Source organism: Procambarus clarkii, chromosome 23 (assembly GCF_040958095.1).
Source record: "Procambarus clarkii isolate CNS0578487 chromosome 23, FALCON_Pclarkii_2.0, whole genome shotgun sequence".
NCBI classification, from domain to species: Eukaryota; Metazoa; Arthropoda; class Malacostraca; order Decapoda; family Cambaridae; genus Procambarus; species Procambarus clarkii.
In genome coordinates, this window is record NC_091172.1 from 13,310,168 (window position 1) to 13,330,790 (window position 20,623).

Below are 20,623 nucleotides of genomic sequence, written 5' to 3' on the forward strand. Positions count from 1 at the left end.
GGCTGGGGGAGGGCAGCGTGGCTGGGGGAGGGCAGCGTGGCTGGGGGAGGCCAGGAGAGGAGGGCAGCGTGGCTGGGGGAGGGCAGCGTGGCTGGGGGAGGGCAGCGTGGCTGGGGGAGGGCAGCGTGGCTGGGGGAGGGCAGCGTGGCTGGGGGAGGGCAGCGTGGCTGGGGGAGGGCAGCGTGGCTGGGGGAGGGCAGCGTGGCTGGGGGAGGGCAGCGTGGCTGGTGGAGGCCAGGAGAGGAGGGCAGCGTGGCTGGGGGAGGCCAGGAGAGGAGGGCAGCGTGGCTGGGAGCTGTGATGGGGAAGGCTCGTCAGTGTTGTGCTGGGCGGGACTGCGGCCGGAGGTGAGCTGAGGCACTTTACCACCCTCCTCACTGGCCCGTGGCACCTCACACTGGCCCGTGGCACCTCACACCGGCCCGTGGCCCCTCACACCGGCCCGTGGCACCTCACGGCCCAGGGCCACGTGCTCCATCAGTGCCTCCCTCACGTGCGCTCCTACCACGTGTGATTAGAAAAAAAATAATAGATGATAATGTAAATTACAAGTGAAAGCTTCGCTAAGCATGTCTCCGGCCGGCGCATTGAGGCGTGAGTGTGCGTGAGAGAGAGTGCGAGAGTGCAGAAGCTGGTGCGACGGAGGTGGAGGCAGAGAGCCAGGTAAATGAGCGGACAGGTAGCAAGCGGGTGTCAGCGGTGCACTATGGAGGTAGGCGGAGGAAGCGACCACCATCGCCTCGTACTCTGACACAACCAGCGCCACCATCTCCGTACGTCAACAACAATCTCCTGTATATTTCCCCCAGCGTCTGTTGTGTCACCCCCTCCAGGGCAACTCTGGCTGCTGGGTAGCGCCCCGCCGCGCTCACGTCATAACCTCGCGCCTCCAACTCTATAACCTTCCCATCTAACTCACAACATGTGAAAAATAAGATAGATTTCATAGAACGACAGTCTTGAATGGAAACTTTTCCGTATAAAGCCTCAGTCAACATGTCAGCCCGTCTGCTGCATACGACACAGTAAACCCAACAATGTGCTGACAGAACTGTCCGTTAGTGCTCTTGTGTGCCTGGTCATGAGCGTAGGACGCGGTGACAGAGAGATAGATACGTCACTGATGGAAACTTCTCTCTTACTACCTTGGGGGAGGAGAAGCCATCATGGGGTACGGGGTGTCAGGGCTAATTCCTCCTCTCTACTGGCTCTGTCTCACTCTGCTCTCCAATCATTCTAATTGGAGAGCAGAGTAAATAGTGTTCTCTGATATTATCAATATTAGTATTGGATAGCAGGTAGATTTATATTGTAATTATTCTACCACTCTCATAGTTACCCATCTTTCTACTTATTAATTTACTACTACTTTGTTTACTAATCTACAAATAATAAAGTTATCTTTCTACCTGCTAATATACTATTGATATAGTGCCTTATCTTTTATAATAATTTTATTTTAATCTACTGAGCGAGGCACAGAGTGCCTGGCCAGCAGCGGCTGGAGGCAGCGAGCCGTGAAGCCACAGGCCGCCTCTAACACTCATCTTGCTACATCACTCCACTTGCTCTATCTCAAGGCTGTTTCACTATACTTACTCTATCACAACCCTGCCTCACTCTACGCACTCCATCTCAATTCTGTCTCACTCTACTTAATCTATCTCAACTCTGAGGTAGATTGAGACTCATACATTGCGCCAGCGGTCACAAGCTATCAGGAAGTGAATGGAAGCACTATTGAGCACTGTTGAAACACTATATTAAACACTATCAGGAAGCACTAGTGAGTGCTGCTCTGGCCGGCAACACTCATATGTACATATATACTTGCATTTCCACACACAACAATACATAGAAGCCTCAAGTCTACTCAACACAGGGCTGTTTCATAATCAAAATCCTGATATCTATTAATGTGTCCATCTAAGCAAATGGCTACATATATTTTCTCTGTCTATCAGTCTATTAGTTTGAGTGTGTGTGTGTTAGTCTGCTTTACATGCACTTAAAGTAACGTAAATATATGGAGACAATGGGTCACAATAACGTGGCTGAAGGTGTCATGACCACACCACACATCAGAACATGAGGAGACGACGACGTGTCTTCGTTATCCTGTGTGTGGTTTGGTTATCATCGTCTGCCTGTAAATTCAGCAATATTTATCTACGGGTATATATATATATATATATATATATATATATATATATATATATATATATATATATATATATATATATATATATATATATATATATATATATATATATATTTAAAGGCTTTAAAACAATATTTATCTACGGGTATATATATATATATATATATATATATATATATATATATATATATATAGTATATATATAAGCGACATAAAGATATATATCTTTAAAGGCTTATGTATCAATATTCAAAATATACACATATATTTAAATAGATCTATTTTTCCTCTCTCTCTCTCTCTCTCTCTCTCTCTCTCTCTCTCTCTCTCTCTCTCTCTCTCTCTCTCTCTCTCTCTCTCTGTATATATATATATATATATATATATATATATATATATATATATATATATATATATATTGTGACGGTAACGCGTTGGTGTTCGGCTGTTTAAGGCTAGGGGTATGGCCTCGTCACATAGTTATAAAAAAAAAAATAGAAAAAAACTGGAACTTCGTCTGTGGTAAGGTAAGGAGAAGACACACAAAACACAAGTAAACTTTAACAATGAAATTTTAATTACGTTAAATAAATCAAACATGAAAATAATGCACAAACAAATTCTTATAATAAAATCAATGAATCAAAATAATAAGAATACTTAAATGACAAAATGAAAAGTTACGTTAAGGCAAAATAACAAGAAGTGCAACACAAAAGTTAAGTGGGAGGTGCTGGAATATTGGCTTAAAGCCACCACCTCTCTCAGTACACTCTAGAGTCTAGCTGGGAGGAGTGCTGGCTACGAAAGCACGGAACATTCTGAGGACTGATGTTGGGGCGACCCCAGACATCAGGTAGTATTGGGGCGAGTGCAGGTGCAGCCAGACCGGCGACCAATCAGCGGAGCCGTAGCGATCAACGGGTAGTTTGGTGGTTGGAGTTCGAACAGGTGGCTGGTTGCATACGTTTCTGCTCACCCTGGCAAGCCTTGCTGGTGCTGGTGTTTTTGTCGTTGTTGGACATTTCTTCCATAGTCTTTTTATATAATTGTGAAGACGTAATTTTGGAGGGAAGAGCAGGCTCAATCTCTTGAAGGAGATTATCGTCACAACTCTCCCCCGAAGCCTGCGGTTCTGGAAGAAGTACGTCGTTATGTGGTGGAGTAATGGATGGAGTCGCTTCTACTTCATAAACTCTGGAGAGGGCATCGGCTATGGTGTTGTCAGACTCTTGGTATAGCATGTCTCCAGGTTGAATTTCTGCAGGTAGCAAGCCCATAGTAGAAGACGTTGAGATGAGAAGTGGGCGTGCTGCAGGAGGTGTAGGGTGGTGTGGTCCGTATTGATGGTGGACCGAGCACTTTTCAGGTGTGGAGTGAAGTGCTGAAGCTTCAGGATGAGGAAGAGTAGCTCCTTGCCAATTGTTCCGTCGTTCCTTGTAGCAGTAGTCGCTGACAGGTGTATTCTTCTCGCCTCGTTGCTGCATCACGACACCACCATCGTCGGTACCATTGGCGTCGACATGGAGGATGTAGGGCTTATCTGACGAGGTGAGAGTGGAATTAGAAGAGGGCATAGGAGCACGAGTATTATCCTGAAAGCATTTGGGAAGATCATTAAGGATTTTGGAATTAGAAAGCGCCGACTCCTTGTCAGTGCTTTCGGGAGAAGAAGCCGGGATGGTCTCACTGTGGATGTAGGGTTCTGTGAAGGTAGAACAATTAATCAAGACAGTGGGAGGAGTACCATTATATTGCTTCAGGAGGTTGACGTGGCACAGCTGGGTCTTCCGCCGCCTATCTGGAGTCTCTATGACGTATGTGTTGTTGCTTCTGCACTCTTTGACGCAGTAGGGTCCTGAAAATCTGTTTTGTAAAGGTGAACCTGGGATAGGGAAATAAGCAAGGACGAAGTCTCCCGGCTTGAATTTTCTTACTTTGCTGGTCTGGTCGTAATGAGTCTTCATTCTCACCTGGGCTTTCAATAGATTATCATGAGCAAAGCGGTGGACTCTCTCTAGAATGTGTTGAAGGTTTTGAAGAAACTGGGGCACATTCTGATGCTCACTGAAGGTGGCATCTCTGAGAGAGTCTTTGAAAGCCTTAAGGGGAGTACGGCACTTACGGCCGTAGAGCATCTCATAAGGAGATACTCCTAGGGACTCATTGGGGAGACTTCTGAAAATACACATTATTAGGTCAATCTGCTTATCCCAATCCTTCGAGGTTTCACTACAAAACTTTTTCAAGAGTGCTTTGATGGTCTGATGACTACGTTCAAGAGAACCCTGTGAAGCAGGATGATAGGGGCTGGACAATACCTGTTTGATGTTGAACTCCTCCAGTGTCCTTTTGAAGAGATCACTGGTGAAGTTGGTGCCACAGTCACTTTGAATCTCCCTGGGAAATCCGTATTGAGTGAAGATCTTCAATAGATGTTTGATAACCGTAGCAGCCGTGATGTTCTTCACTGGAACTGCTATGGGAAATCTGGTGGTAGGACACAGGATGGTTAGGATGTAGGCGTTACCTGAACTGGTCCGAGGTAAAGGACCAACACAGTCTATTATGAGTCTGTGGAAAGGTTCCGCAGGCACCTGTATGGGAATCAGTGGTGCTCTGGGAATGGAGACGTTCGGTTTGCCTGCCATCTGACATGTATGACACTGTTTTACGTACTGTTTGACGTTGTTTACCATACCTGGCCAGTAGTAGTCTTGACGAATCCCATGGTAAGTCTTGTTGAAGCCGTAGTGGGAGAATGCTCCATGGGCCAGGTGTAGAATAGTGGGCCGCAGGCTGGTGGGAATCACAAGTTGTTCGGTGTTGGCCCAATCGTCCTCCTCCTTCAGTTTACTGGGTCTATATCTGCGGTAGAGCAAGTCGTTCTCTAGGAAGAACCCAGGAATACTGTCGGGTTGAGTCTCAGCCTGGAAAAACAATGGTGTTAAAGTAAGATCTTCCCTCTGCAACTTACGGAACTCCAACTTGGTCAGATGCGGGGGTAGTTTCTGAGGGTCTTGAGGGACAGCGGTAGCAGTAGAGTCAGCTGGCTGTGGACGTGCGGCTTGTGCACGGGTGGTCACGAGAACCGGAGGAGAAACTTTATCACTCTCTTGAACCTCTGCTGGAACATACTCGAGAATAGGATTACTTGGCACAGAGTTACACACCTGGGGTTTGTCCATGACGATCAGGTTGGTCGGTTGCAGGTCTTCTGCCAAGTCGTTGCCTAGGAGAAGTTGCACTCCAGGCATGGGAAAAGGCTTTTCCCTGACGGCGACTTGGACTTCCCCGTTCACGTAGGGACAATCCAGGTGGACTCTGGCGAGAGGGTATGGAGTGGTAGCAGTGAGGTCAGTGATGAAGACTGTTTCCCCGGTGTAGACTATGTTGGGCACAGCCGACTTCAAGATGATCGATTGTAGAGCCGCTGTGTCCCTCAAGATCTTCAATTTGAAACGTCCCTCCGGATTTGAACCGTTGGCAGAGACAGTTCCAGTATACAGGTGGTTACTGAAAAGAGAAAGATCATTAACATCAACACCAACATTCATCACAGGCTTACCGGACTTAGGAGGAGTTGGTTTGGGTCGTTGTTGGTCAGTGGTTCCCTTGTATTGAGACTTACCACACTTGTCTATGGTATGTCCATAGAGTCTACAATACTTGCAGTACAGTTGTGAACCAGCTTGATCGGGGCTCACCTTCTCGTAACTGTACCACGACTTCTTACTGGAGGATGGTTCAGGTGTCAGCCGGTGGATGAGGCTGTAAGTGTCAGCCGACTTAGCACACTTCAGGTAGTCGGTTTCTTCTTTATCTGCTAAGTAGAGGCGGACAGGAGGCGGCACACGTCTCAAGAATTCTTCAACAAGCATCAGGTTGACGAGTTCTGTAAAAGTAGAGACATGTGCTGCTTCCAGCCATTTCATGAAATACCTCCGTTTCGTGTTAGCAAACTCGAGGAAGGTAGTGGTACTTGCCTTCAGGTGGTCACGGAATTTCCTTCTATAACTTTCAGTAGAGAGGAGGTAGGCGTCCAACACTGCTTGTTTCAGAGTGTAGTAGTCATTCTCAGACGCCAAAGTACTGAGTGTGACTGCAGCTCTACCTGTAAGATGGACTCTGAGAAGTGTGGCCCATTGGTCGACAGGCCAACTGAGTTGATTAGCAAGGGTTTCAAAGGTGGTAAAGAACACATCAACTTCTGCTTCTACAAAGGATGGCATTAACTTACTTGCATGTGATATATTAAAACTGACGGGAAGATTGGCAGTAGCTTGCTGGCGTTGAGCGAGGTGTGAAGTTTCCAACGTGTATTCCCGTTGACGACACTCTAGAGCCAGAGTCGCTTGTTGCTTGTCATGTTCGCGTTGCATCTCCAACTCGCGTCGTTTGGTTTCAAGCTGTACTCGTTCCCGCTCCTGGAGTAGTGCAACCTCACGTTCCTGGAGGGCGAGTCCACGTTCGTGTTCTTCTCTCCTCAAGGCAGCTTCACGTTCTCTGAGGGTGATTTCTCGTTCTTGTTCCTCTCTTCGTATGGCAGCAGCTCGTTCTTGTTGTTCGAGGGCTTCCCTTTGCTGCTCACGTTCAATCTTGGCCAGCTCTAGTTTGAGTTTCAGCGTTGCCAAATCAGTTTTATCTGCAATATAGTAAGTTTCATGAGTTTCAGAGTCTATCTTACCTTGCTCTAAATAGTAATCCAGCAACAGGTTGTGTAAGTCATTTTTGTTGGCTTGGTAGGGAACTTCTAGTTGATACTCATGTGCAAGAGTTTGTAGTTCAGTCCTCTTGGCACGACTTAAAGTCCCTATTTCACCTGCTGGATTTGCACGGAAAGTTTGGAGACGAAACATGGTGAAATTAGCAAATAAAGGTACACGAATGTTCAATAATGAAATGTCAGAAACAGGACAACGTGGCAACTGGTATCTATCCTGTGTGATCTTTAACAATTAACGTTAAGTGAAAGATATTAAATTAAATCAAGGGCGCAGGAAATCTTGTACCCGGTACTCATGTAAGAGAATAAGGGCAAGAAAATCCTACTAACAAATGAAACAAAGTTTCGAAAACAAATGAAACAGTTAAATGCTTCAAAAGTAAAATTGGTAGTCCAAGGATGTAGGCATACCTTGCCAAGTCTCTATAGGACATAAAGCAAGTTTTTCCTACTGAATTTAATATGATACTTACAGAATTAGCGAACTTTTGTGCTCTGAAAAAATAAGCTAATTCCCTACCGTTGTATGTATCATCATCTCTGACTGACGTGTAGGGGTGCGAGGTGTCAACTGGTGACGAGAACTGCTGCTGAGGTCCCAATTCAGCAACTAAAGTTCGAGCTAGAGGAACTATGGCCCTCTTTGTCCTCCTACAGTCAGATTGCAGAAGATTGGGTACTCTTGACCCGGGGCAGACCACAGTATCAGGGTACCAATATGATGATCTGTCAGAATGAGAAATATTCAAGGGACATAGATGGTAAATACGAGTAATAACATGGAGGGAGAGATGACCAATTAAGAGTATGACTGAGGCCTACAGTCACCACGTAATCCAAAGTTGTCTCACCTTCACTATATGTTACTCTCGTAATGCACAATACACCGCACCTTATAAAAAATGAAATTGAATGAAAAATAGTAAAGCTACGTTAACAGAGTTAAATACGCTTACCATAAATTACCACTTGGCACCAGTACCTGAGTGAGGCTCCCGGACAGGCCCCCATATAACTTGTGACGGTAACGCGTTGGTGTTCGGCTGTTTAAGGCTAGGGGTATGGCCTCGTCACATAGTTATAAAAAAAAAAATAGAAAAAAACTGGAACTTCGTCTGTGGTAAGGTAAGGAGAAGACACACAAAACACAAGTAAACTTTAACAATGAAATTTTAATTACGTTAAATAAATCAAACATGAAAATAATGCACAAACAAATTCTTATAATAAAATCAATGAATCAAAATAATAAGAATACTTAAATGACAAAATGAAAAGTTACGTTAAGGCAAAATAACAAGAAGTGCAACACAAAAGTTAAGTGGGAGGTGCTGGAATATTGGCTTAAAGCCACCACCTCTCTCAGTACACTCTAGAGTCTAGCTGGGAGGAGTGCTGGCTACGAAAGCACGGAACATTCTGAGGACTGATGTTGGGGCGACCCCAGACATCAGGTAGTATTGGGGCGAGTGCAGGTGCAGCCAGACCGGCGACCAATCAGCGGAGCCGTAGCGATCAACGGGTAGTTTGGTGGTTGGAGTTCGAACAGGTGGCTGGTTGCATACGTTTCTGCTCACCCTGGCAAGCCTTGCTGGTGCTGGTGTTTTTGTCGTTGTTGGACATTTCTTCCATAGTCTTTTTATATAATTGTGAAGACGTAATTTTGGAGGGAAGAGCAGGCTCAATCTCTTGAAGGAGATTATCGTCACAATATATATATATATATATATATATACCACCTTCACACTAGCCAATCGTGAAACAGCCAAATGTAGTCTACGCCTCACCCTAGAAATTTTTTTTTAGGTAACACTATTCTTGACTAAGTAGCTAGGAACATCTGATCCTTACCTTTTCTAGTTGAATAAGATTTGGCTAAGACTTGACCTACTCTAGCATCTAGCAGAGTTTCACTAATGTCCTAAAACCTAGCCTATCAATGTAGAATTAAATTTAGCCCTCTTATCCGGTCTTACTGAGTTAATTTAGCCCCTTTATCCAGTCCTACTGAAATAAATTCTATTCAATCCCGTTCTCCAGCCCTTCTGAGAATTCAGTCCCCTTATCCAGTCTGAGGTAAATTCCGTTCCTCTATCATCCTTCCCACTCATGTCAAGAGGCACGAGTTAAACACAGACAAGGCCTCTCACTCTGGCCTCATCCTGGCCACTTCAAGGTCTAAATTACGAGACGCGGTTTCTCCTAAAAGTAAAAACCAACTATTTCCCAAGCCGTTCTTATCAGCCACTGGTCTTTGCTGTTACTCTCAGCCCAGGATAATCTCTACTAGACATCGACTGTTATTAAGAGGCAAAGAGCCGTATCTACCAGCCAGAGTTGCCCAACGAGGCCATGTTTACAGTTTCTATTGTTTCATATATTTATGATAATTGACTGAGTGTGTGTGTGTCTTTTGTTTTTGCAACTGGCAGAGGGAATCACAGGAGTGTTTATGTAAAGAGAGAGATGTTCTCAGGGTCTGGTGGAGATTGCAAAAATCTACATAAATCTATATACACACAGAAATAACAATAGCGTGATGAATCAAATGAACAAATACACAATGGCCGTTATCTTGAGATTATCTTGAGATGATTTCTGGGCTAAGCGTTCCCGCGGCCCGGTCCTCGACCAGGCCTCCTTTTTTGTTATACAACCACTAGGAAGCAGCCCGTAGCAGCTGTCTAATTCCCAGGTATCTATTTACTGCTAGGTAACAGAGGCATCAGGGTGAGAGAAACATTTTGCCCATTTGTCTCCGCCTCCACCGGGGATCGAACCCGGAACCTCAGGACTATGAATTCGAAGCGCTGTCCATCCAGCTGTCAGGCGTCCTATGATATGACGAGGATTCGAACCTACGTCCGAGAGGATCTCAGACACACCTTAATCGAGCGTGCCAAGACATGGCAAAAAGAATTGCAACCGGGAGTGCAACTGCCCTCACACGGATCCTGCAGTCTCTCCCACTGCAAAAGAAGTCTCCTCCTTTACCATGTCGTGGCTCAGTCGATTAAGGCACGTCTGAGATTCTCTCGGACGCAGGTTCGAACCCTCATCACGGCCCTTGTGGATTTGTTAAATCTATATAGTTACGTTTGGACAGAATATAATCGTCCTCACCTTCCTTCTGCACCATCACCTTCCCAACCATGTTCAACGCGCCAATCACCTTACATAGTGCAACATGTATCAACATAGCCAATTCACACACTATATCACATACCAACATAGCCACCCACTATGCACAATGCCACATGTACCAACATAGTCAACACACACACTCTGTAGTATGGGCCAACATAGTCAACACACTGTAGTGTAGCATGTGCCAACATATTCAACATACTGCTCCATGTGTCAACATAGTCAACACCTGAACATAAAGAGATGATGTTCAACTCATCCCACGGGACGAGTCGTAACAAAGGAGGCTGCTGTGCCAATCACAGTCAAAGGTAAGATGACATAAGAAGTGTGTGAAGACCTCGTTAAGGACCACTGTGTTATTGTATGGTAGCTGGACGTATCTCTCATCTAAAGTTCCGACATTACCCTCGTGAAACCATCCCATAGCAAATTGGACCATATTTCAACCAACGTTAAAGTATTTCGACTGACTTTTGGCCCTATTTCAACAAACAAATGCCATTTAAACAAATAATAGACCCTATTTTAACATTGTTTTAAATAATAGTATCAGAGTTGGAAAGTCATATGACAACCTAAATAGGATTAAAGAAGACTGAAACAATGAAACATTGTTTTGTTTCATTGTCGCCAATGAAACAACACAGAGCTGCTTTGAGAAACACACACACAACACCACTCAGTTAGCAGAGTGACTGAAGATAGCCAAGACTAGAAGCGAGTAAATCAAAGATACACTTCTTGGGTAGTTAGGCACCATGTCTGAAGAACAGCTGAGACACACACACACACAGTAAGCCAGGGTCGTCCAGTGCCAGGATAAACACGACACCACAATAACACAATACATGTATCGTGGACGACCAACTGGACATTCACTCAACCAATACTCAAAAGTGTATACTGACAGATGCAGTCTAATAATATATATATATACAGAAATATTAATACAAAAAATGTACACACCATCGTCATCAGAACTAACATCACCACCACAACCACCACTACCACCACAGCCACCACCATTACCACCACTACCACCACAGCCACCACCATTACCACCAACAGCCGACTTATCAATGTTTACACACACACCTTGGCCGAAATGGCCATCTCCTTATACCGCCTCCTTACCCCCTATCTTGGTCCCTGACTGCTGCCTCTCCTACCCCAAAGTAGGTGGTAAATTAGAGGAAGGGGTGACGACGTAACGTGGGGGAAGTTGGTCTAAATTGGGAAAATTATAATATGTTACAATACACATGTGTTAAGTGAAGGAGATTAATGGCCAACATTATTCATCGTTGAAGCAAAAATAAAATACATAAATAAATTAAAAAAAATAAAATTGTAGTGAAATATTGAAATATTTTTTTAAAGAAGAAATTGACAAAGTGACTGATAAAGTTGTGGCACGTTTGGGACCAGATCCGGTAAAGCCGCAGTAAGTTGCGGTCAAGTTGGGTTAAGTTTACGGTTAAGTGGTGATCAGGTGTTGACCGAGGCGTTCTCAAGCCGTCGACTGCACCAAAGTTTCGGTCATTCGAACCTTGAAGTTATTCACTAATATTATTAATACTGATTCTGTGGCGTTGGTATCATCTTTATGTTGTTATCTGTATAATGTATTTTATATCTGTATAATGATCTGTATAGTGTATAGTGATCTGTATAATGTATCTCTCTTTTAAATGATCAACATTTCACACTATGATTAATAATACAAATATGTACAGTACATCATTAACATTTTAACATGAGATAAGGTGGTAACATCAGGATGTTAAATGCTCAAGCTGGATACTTTCTGTGTAGTTATCTGTGTACTTGTTAGTTGTGGAGAGTTATCGAACACCGTCGTGTTATTAACTATCTTCTTGAGGTTATCTTGAGATGAATTCGGGGCTTTAGTGTCCCCGCGGCCCGGTCCTCGACCAGGCCCCCACCCCCAGGAAGCAGCCCGTGACCGCTGACTAACTCCCGGGTACCTATTTACTGCAAGGTAACAGAGGCATCAGGGTGAAAGAAACTGCCCATTGTTTCTCGCCCGGGATCGAACCCGGGACCACAGGATAACGCGTCCAGTATTCTGTCCGCTCAGCTACCGGCTCCCTAGGGGGGGGGGGGGGTTTATGTTGTATTTCGGCATACAAGTTACCCGAAAGGATGGGAACCATCAGGAAAAAACGCTAAGTCATTACGACTATTTAGCACAAGGAAGGGATAAGGTTTTGGGATGGGACGGAGGGACGGGGGGGGGGGAGGATTGGTGCCCAACCACTTGGACGGTCGGGGATTGAACGCCGATCTGCATGAAGCGAGACCGTCGCTCTATCGTCCAGTCCAAGTGTTGGAGACAAGTTACTGGGGGTTCTGGTGCTAACTGTTCATTAGACAAGTTGGAGGTTTTTGTGTATTTAGGATGAGTGAAGAGAACATCTTGTAGTCTCTGGTGATAGTTATTGTTCAGGCCGGCCGCTGTATCTAAGCTTGGCTTAGAGGGTGTTATGAGGCCGGCCGCTGTATCTAAGCTTGGCTTAGAGGGTGTTATGAGGCCGGCCACTGTATCTAAGCTTGGCTTAGAGGGTGTTATGAGGCCGGCCGCTGTAGCCAAGCTTGGCTTAGAGGGTGTTATGAGGCCGGCCGCTGTATCTAAGCTTGGCTTAGAGGGTGTTATGAGGCCGGCCACTGTATCTAAGCTTGGCTTAAAGGGTGTTATGAGGCCGGCCGCTGTAGCCAAGCTTGGCTTAGAGGGTGTTATGAGGCCGGCCACTGTATCTAAGCTTGGCTTAGAGGGTGTTATGAGGCCGGCCGCTGTATCTAAGCTTGGCTTAGAGGGTGTTATGAGGCCGGCCGCTGTATCTAAGCTTGGCTTAGAGGGTGTTATGAGGCCGGCCACTGTATCTAAGCTTGGCTTAGAGGGTGTTATGAGGCCGGCCGCTGTAGCCAAGCTTGGCTTAGAGGGTGTTATGAGGCCGGCCACTGTAGCCAAGCTTGGCTTAGAGGGTGTTATGAGGCCGGCCACTGTATCTAAGCTTGGCTTAGAGGGTGTTATGAGGCCGGCCACTGTATCTAAGCTTGGCTTAGAGGGTGTTATGAGGCCGGCCGCTGTATCTAAGCTTGGCTTAGAGGGTGTTATGAGGCCGGCCACTGTATCTAAGCTTGGCTTAGAGGGTGTTATGAGGCCGGCCACTGTATCTAAGCTTGGCTTAGAGGGTGTTATGAGGCCGGCCACTGTATCTAAGCTTGGCTTAGAGGGTGTTATGAGGCCGGCCGCTGTATCTAAGCTTGGCTTAGAGGGTGTTATGAGGCCGGCCACTGTATCTAAGCTTGGCTTAGAGGGTGTTATGAGGCCGGCCACTGTATCTAAGCTTGGCTTAGAGGGTGTTATGAGGCCGGCCGCTGTATCTAAGCTTGGCTTAGAGGGTGTTATGAGGCCGGCCGCTGTATCTAAGCTTGGCTTAGAGGGTGTTATGAGGCCGGCCACTGTATCTAAGCTTGGCTTAGAGGGTGTTATGAGGCCGGCCACTGTATCTAAGCTTGGCTTAGAGGGTGTTATGAGGCCGGCCGCTGTATCTAAGCTTGGCTTAGAGGGTGTTATGAGGCCGGCCACTGTATCTAAGCTTGGCTTAGAGGGTGTTATGAGGCCGGCCACTGTATCTAAGCTTGGCTTAGAGGGTGTTATGAGGCCGGCCACTGTATCTAAGCTTGGCTTAGAGGGTGTTATGAGGCCGGCCATTGTAGCCAAGCTTGGCTTAGAGGGTGTTATGAGGCCGGCCACTGTAGCCAAGCTTGGCTTAGAGGGTGTTATGAGGCCGGCCACTGTAGCCAAGCTTGGCTTAGAGGGTGTTATGAGGCCGGCCACTGTAGCCAAGCTTGGCTTAGAGGGTGTTATGAGGCCGGCCACTGTAGCCAAGCTTGGCTTAGAGGGTTTTATGAGGCCGGCCACTGTAGCCAAGCTTGGTGGCTTTAAGGGGAGGTCCCTGAAGTAGAGTTTAGTGTGTGTGTGGGGGGGGGGATATGAGAGAGATCTGAAGCTTAGGTGCTATGAGGGAGGGCGCGCAGTAGTGAACCTTAGCCGCCGTTACTCTTTTTGTAATGAGTAATGTACTGTAATCATGGACCAGCTGTATTGACTTATCATTACAGGGCCTGGATGGACCACCACTGGGTCGAGTATATTCTGTTAGCGTCTCTCTCTAGGTGTTGTGTAGCTCTCTGGCGTGGTGTCACCATCTTGGGGCAGGTGTGGTGTCACCATCTTGAGGCAGGCATAGTGTCACCATCTTGAGGCAGGTGTGGTGTCACCATCTTGAGGCAGGTGTGGTGTCACCATCTTGAGGCAGGCATAGTGTCACCATCTTGAGGCAGGTGTGGTGTCACCATCTTGAGGCAGGCGTGGTGTCACCATCTTGAGGCAGGTGTGGTGTCACCATCTTGAGGCAGGCGTGGTGTCACCATTTTGAGGCAGGCATAGTGTCACCATCTTGAGGCAGGTGTGGTGTCACCATCTTCAGGCAGGCGTGGTGTCACCATCTTGAGGCAGGCATAGTGTCACCATCTTCAGGCAGGCGTGGTGTCACCATCTTGGGGCAGGTGTGGTGTCACCATCTTCAGGCAGGCGTGGTGTCACCATCTTGAGGCAGGTGTAGTGTCACCATCTTCAAGCAGGCGTGGTGTCACCATCTTGGGGCAGGTGTGGTGTCACCATCTTCAGGCAGGCGTGGTGTCACCATCTTGAGGCAGGTGTAGTGTCACCATCTTCAGGCAGGTTTGGTGTCACCATCTTGAGGCAGGCGTGGTGTCACCATCCCGACCTACTCTTGAGTACTTCACCATAAACCTCACAGGTGTGTTGTGACCTCTCACGGAGCCTCTAGGTGAAGTGCAACACTCAACAGTGTTGCACACACGTTACCTGCGTGCAACATCATCCTGCATCACCTCTCTCATGCACAAGGAGGCAACACTCCCCACACACAATACCAACCGGACTACCATGAGAAAAGACTTATTGCTGGTTCAAATACTTTTAAGCTCATCATGGTTCAGTGGGTAGTGCGTGTGACTTTTTTTGGAGTTGGAGTCGAGTTGTCACAATTCACTATATATATATATATATATATATATATATATATAGTGTATTGTGGCAACTGTCGACCTCATCCCCCAGACAATTAGGTCTAATACAGAGTGGTCAGCTGTATTCTTAACACCTAGTGCAGGCTGTTACAGTTGTGGCTGTACTCAACGGGTGCACAGTTATGAGTGCTTGCAACATGAGTGGAGATATTTGTTGTTGAAGCACTATGTGATGCTGGTGGTGGTGGCAGTAACACTAGTGAGTCTCGTTATGGCAATACTGCACGATAACAGTACTAACGATAACAACAGTAATAACGACAACAGTAGTAGTAACAACAGTATTACCAAATATTCACAGTTTCGTTAATGACATTTCCATCTTCCTTCATGTCTCCAGGTGAACTAAGTGTGCAAACATTTACATAAACACAATACGCCGTTACTGTAAATGTTGCACAAGACTGCAACACCCACCAGGGCGTCCTGGCCCCTGTGGCGTCTCCGGCAGGAGGAGTAACTATTGCTCACGACCTTCGGGGCTCGGGCCGCGTCTGTGGTTCACAAGACGACACAAACACTCACCATCTTCATCTTAGACCATCATCTTCCAGACAAGTGGAGACGCCGGCTGGTGCATGCAAGGTTGCCCGCAGGTTGCAACGCGGGGTTCCCAGTGACCATGGCTGTAGGCGGTCTGGTCTTACACACACACACTGGTCCTGTGACCGCTGACATTCTTGTCTAATGCAACAGGTAGACAAGGAGCAGTAACACGGGGTGACAGCGGTCTGCCTCAGTAACTTGCATCTTGCATGCAACAGTGGCGAGTGAGAGGTTGGGTCTGCTCCACAGCCCCAATAACTACAGATTGCTTTCCCAATATGCGGAGGCCCGGAGTTAGGCATAGCTAGAAGCCTGTTAGGTTAATCCACTGGCCTCTCCCTGGAGACAACCCACAATAGTTGTTTAACTACTAGGTTCCTATTTACTGCTAGGTGAAAAGAGGTATTAGGTGAAAGAAAGCATGCCCAAACGCTTGTGTCTAGCTGTGGAAATCGAGTCCGGAATTGTCTGTTGTGAAGATAAAGCGCTGACCACCCACGCCAGTGGTAGAGTTATCACAAGATAACCCTGGCTGATCTCTCATGATGTTTGGTGCCCACCCTGGTGCCCGCCCTGGTGCCCACCCTGGTGCCCACCCTGGTGCCCGCCCTGGTGCCCACCCTGGTGCCCACCCTGGTGCCCACCCTGGTGCCCACCCTGGTGCCCACCCTGGTGCCCGACCTGGTGCCCACCCTGGTGCCCGACCTGGTGCCCACCCTGGTGCCCGACCTGGTGCCCACCCTGGTGCCCGACCTGGTGCCCACCCTGGTGCCCGACCTGGTGCCCACCCTGGTGCCCGACCTGGTGCCCACCCTGGTGCCCGACCTGGTGCCCACCCTGGTGCCCGACCTGGTGCCCACCCTGGTGCCCGACCTGGTGCCCACCCTGGTGCCCGACCTGGTGCCCACCCTGGTGCCCGACCTGGTGCCCACCCTGGTGCCCGACCTGGTGCCCACCCTGGTGCCCGACCTGGTGCCCACCCTGGTGCCCGTCCTGGTGCCCACCCTGGTGCCCACCCTGGTGCCCACCCTGGTGCCTCTCCTCTGGTGGTTTATTCTTGCGGGAGTGTTGTGTAGAGCAGGTAGATGTGGGTGTGGTGTTGCGGCAGTGTTGTAGAGCAGGTAGATGTGGGTGCGGTGTTGCGGCAGTGTTGTAGAGCAGGTAGATGTGGGTGTGGTGTTGCGGGAGTGTTGTAGAGCAGGTAGATGTGGGTGTGGTGTTGCGGCAGTGTTGTAGAGCAGGTAGATGTGGGTGTGGTGTTGCGGCAGTGTTGTAGAGCAGGTAGATGTGGGTGTGGTGTTGCGGCAGTGTTGTAGAGCAGGTAGATGTGGGTGCGGTGTTGCGGCAGTGTTGTAGAGCAGGTAGATGTGGGTGTGGTGTTGCGGCAGTGTTGTAGAGCAGGTAGATGTGGGTGCGGTGTTGCGGCAGTGTTGTAGAGCAGGTAGATCTGAGTGTGGTGTTGCGGGAGAGTTGTGTAGAGCAGGTAGATCTGGGTGTGGTATCGCGGGAGGGTTGTAGAGCAGGTAGATGTGGGTGTGGTGTTGCGGCAGTGTTGTAGAGCAGGTAGATGTGGGTGTGGTGTTGCGGCAGTGTTGTAGAGCAGGTAGATGTGGGTGTGGTGTTGCGGCAGTGTTGTAGAGCAGGTAGATGTGGGTGTGGTGTTGCGGCAGTGTTGTAGAGCAGGTAGATGTGGGTGTGGTGTTGCGGCAGTGTTGTAGAGCAGGTAGATGTGGGTGTGGTGTTGCGGCAGTGTTGTAGAGCAGGTAGATGTGGGTGTGGTGTTGCGGCAGTGTTGTAGAGGACCCTCACACCTCCCACAGCTGTGTCTTGGGGGGGGAGGAGGGGTCTGGCACTACACCATTTAAGTCACGGGACATTAACTTTGTTCCTCACTACGGCCCCTGTTCTTAATTTGGTCTTGATTCTTAAACCAAGTTAAAGACAGCCGTCCTTCTGACGGCTCCTGCTGATTGTGTCATTGACACATCACCTTAATGGGGTTTCATTGTACAATTAAACAAGTCTGACTTTCTTTAAATAATGTAACATCGTTTATCCTCGTCGGTCACGCGTCGATCTGCGAGTCACGGCTGAATACCAAGAAATAAATGAGAACTAAATTAAGAGAATGTTTTAAAACAGTTACTAATGTTATTAACCTTCCAGGAGACACACACACACACACACACACACACACACACACACACACACACACACACACACACACACACACACACACACACACACACACACACACACACACACACACACATTATTCTACGATCAGGTTACAAAGATTAAGCAAGAAAGAGAGGGCTGGCCGGACTGCATTTTCTTGGATTGTCGGAAAGCCTTTGACACAGTACCCCATAAGAGGCTGGTACATAAGCTGGAGAGACAGGCAGGTGTAGCTGGTAAGGTGCTCCAGTGGATAAGGGAGTACCTAAGCAATAGGAAGCAGAGAGTTACGGTGAGGGGTGAGACCTCCGATTGGCGTGGTCACCAGTGGAGTCCCACAGGGCTCTGTACTCGGTCCTATCTTGTTTCTGATATATGTAAATGATCTCCCGGAGGGTATCGATTCATTTCTCTCAATGTTTGCGGACGATGCTAAAATTATGAGAAGGATTAAAACAGAAGAGGACTGTTTGAGGCTTCAAGAAGACCTACACAAGCTGAAGGAATGGTCGAACAAATGGTTGTTAGAGTTTAACCCAACCAAATGTAATGTAATGAAGATAGGGGTAGGGAGCAGGAGACCAGATACAAGGTATCATCTGGGAGATGAAATCCTGCAAGAGTCAGAGAGAAAGACTTGGGGATTGACATCACGTCAGACCTGTTCCCTGAAGCTCATATCAAGAGGATAACATCAGCAGCATATGCCAGGTTGGCTAACATAAGAACGGCCTTTAGAAACTTGTGTAAGGAATCTTTCAGAACATTATACACCACATGTCAGACCAATCCTGGAGTATGCGGCTCCAGCATGGAGTCCATATCTAGTCAAGGATAAGACTAAACTGGAAAAGGTTCAAAGGTTTGCCACCACACTAGTACCCGAGCTGAGAGGTATGAGCTACGAGGAGAGACTACGGGAATTAAACCTCACGTCACTGGGAGACAGAAGAGTTAGAGGGGACATGATCACCATATACAAGATTCTCAGAGGAATTGATAGGGTAGATAAAGACAGACTTTTTAACACAAGGAGCACACGCACTAGGGGGCACTGGTGGAAATTGAGTGCCCAAATGAACCACAGAGACGTTAGAAAGAATTTTTTCAATGTCAGAGTGGTTGACAAATGGAATGCATTAGGAAGTGATGTGGTGGAGGCTGACTCCATACACAGTTTCAAGTGTAGATATGATAGAGCCCAGTAGACTCAGGAATCTGTACACCTGTTGATTGTCGGTTGTGAGGCGGGACCAAAGAGCCAGAGCTCATCCCCTGCAAACACAACTAGGTAAATTAAGCAATTAGGTAAGTACACACCAAGTTTGTGTTTACACACTCGCCCTCCCCCCCCCCTTCCCCCACAGTCGCCATCCTCATCAATGTTGCAGGAGCTGCTGCAAGCATGTTGATGCCCCATGATGCAGCAGCAGGAGCAGCAGCAGGAGCAGCAGCAGCAGCAGCAGCAGCAGCAGCAGCAGCAGCAGCAGCAGCAGCAGCAGCAGCAGCAGCAGCAGCAGCAGCAGCAGCCGCCGCCGCCGCCGCCGCCTGGAGCCCAGCACCCGCCGCGGTCTCCCTCTACACTGGACAGGGAGCAACACGCCCCCGGAGAGCTATTCCCTGTGTCAACATTTATTTTTCTAATACCCGAGTTGCTGAGTGTTGCGCCGGAGTAATGACGTAACTTTGTGATCGGTTTATCGTCGTGTGGAGCCCTGGTCGGGGGGCCCTGGTCGGGGGAGCCCTGGTCGGGGAGCCATGGTCGGGGAGCCCTGGTCAGGGGAGCCCTGGTCGGGAGAGCCCTGGTTGGGGGAGCCCTGGTTGGGGGAGCCCTGGTTGGATGGGCCCTTGGTCGGGGAGCCCTGGTCGGGGGGCCCTGGTCGGGGAGCCCTGGTCGGGGGAGCCCTGGTCGGGGGAGCCCTGGTCGGGGGAGCCCTGGTCAGGGGAGCCCTGGTCGGGGGAGCCCTGGTCGGGGGAGCCCTGGTCGGGGGAGCCCTGGTCAGGGGAGCCCTGGTCGGGGAGCCCTAGTCGGGGAGCCCTGGTCGGGGAGCCCTGGTCGGGGAGCGTGGAGTGTCTTAAAGGAGAGCAGTGCTTTATGTATGTGTGAGTATTGTTACAACTCTGTCATACTACCATCTGGCTGTGGCCCAGTACTGTCAAGGGTGTCCAGTACTCTCAAGGGTGTCCAGTACTGTCAAGGGTGTCCAGTACTCTCTCAAGTGTGTCCAGTACTCTCAAGGGTGTCCAGTACTCTCTCAATGGTGTCCAGTACTCTCTCAAGTGTGTCCAGTACTCTCAAGGGTGTCCAGTACTCTCTCAATGGTGTCCAGTACTCTCTCAAGGGTGTCCAGTACTCTCTCAAGGGTGTCCAGTACTTTCAAGGGTGACCAGTACTCTCTCAAGTGTGTCCAGTACTCTCAAGGGTGTCCAGTACTCTCTCAAGTGTGTCCAGTACTCTCAAGGGTGTCCAGTACTCTCTCAATGGTGTCCAGTACTCTCTCAATGGTGTCCAGTACTCTCTCAAGGGTGTCCAGTACTCTCTCAATGGTGTCCAGTACTCTCTCAATGGTGTCCAGTACTCTCAAGGGTGTCCAGTACTCTCTCAATGGTGTCCAGTACTCTCTCAATGGTGTCCAGTACTCTCTCAATGGTGTCCAGTACTCTCTCAAGAGTGTCCAGTACTTTCAAGGGTGTCCAGTACTCTCTCAAGTGTGTCCAGT

General features: G+C 48.2%; 2 protein-coding genes across 2 annotated transcripts in view; one reads left to right on the forward strand and one right to left on the reverse strand.

The window, feature by feature from the left end:
• Positions 1-322: 322 nt before the first annotated feature.
• The window catches only part of LOC123764074 (uncharacterized), a 165,105-nt gene continuing 144,804 nt past the window's right edge, over positions 323-20,623 (forward strand). The window contains exon 1 of the mRNA XM_045751577.2: positions 323-773. The gene's annotated coding sequence lies outside the window, so the exon portion shown is untranslated. The remainder of the gene's footprint in view (positions 774-20,623) is intronic.
• On the reverse strand, positions 16,241-19,323 carry LOC138367686 (putative per-hexamer repeat protein 5). Its single transcript, XM_069329650.1, has 2 exons — positions 19,269-19,323; positions 16,241-17,172 (listed from the first exon to the last, which is right to left on the reverse strand). Exons 1-2 carry the CDS (start codon positions 19,321-19,323, stop codon positions 16,241-16,243), a joined length of 987 nt encoding a protein of 328 aa, XP_069185751.1.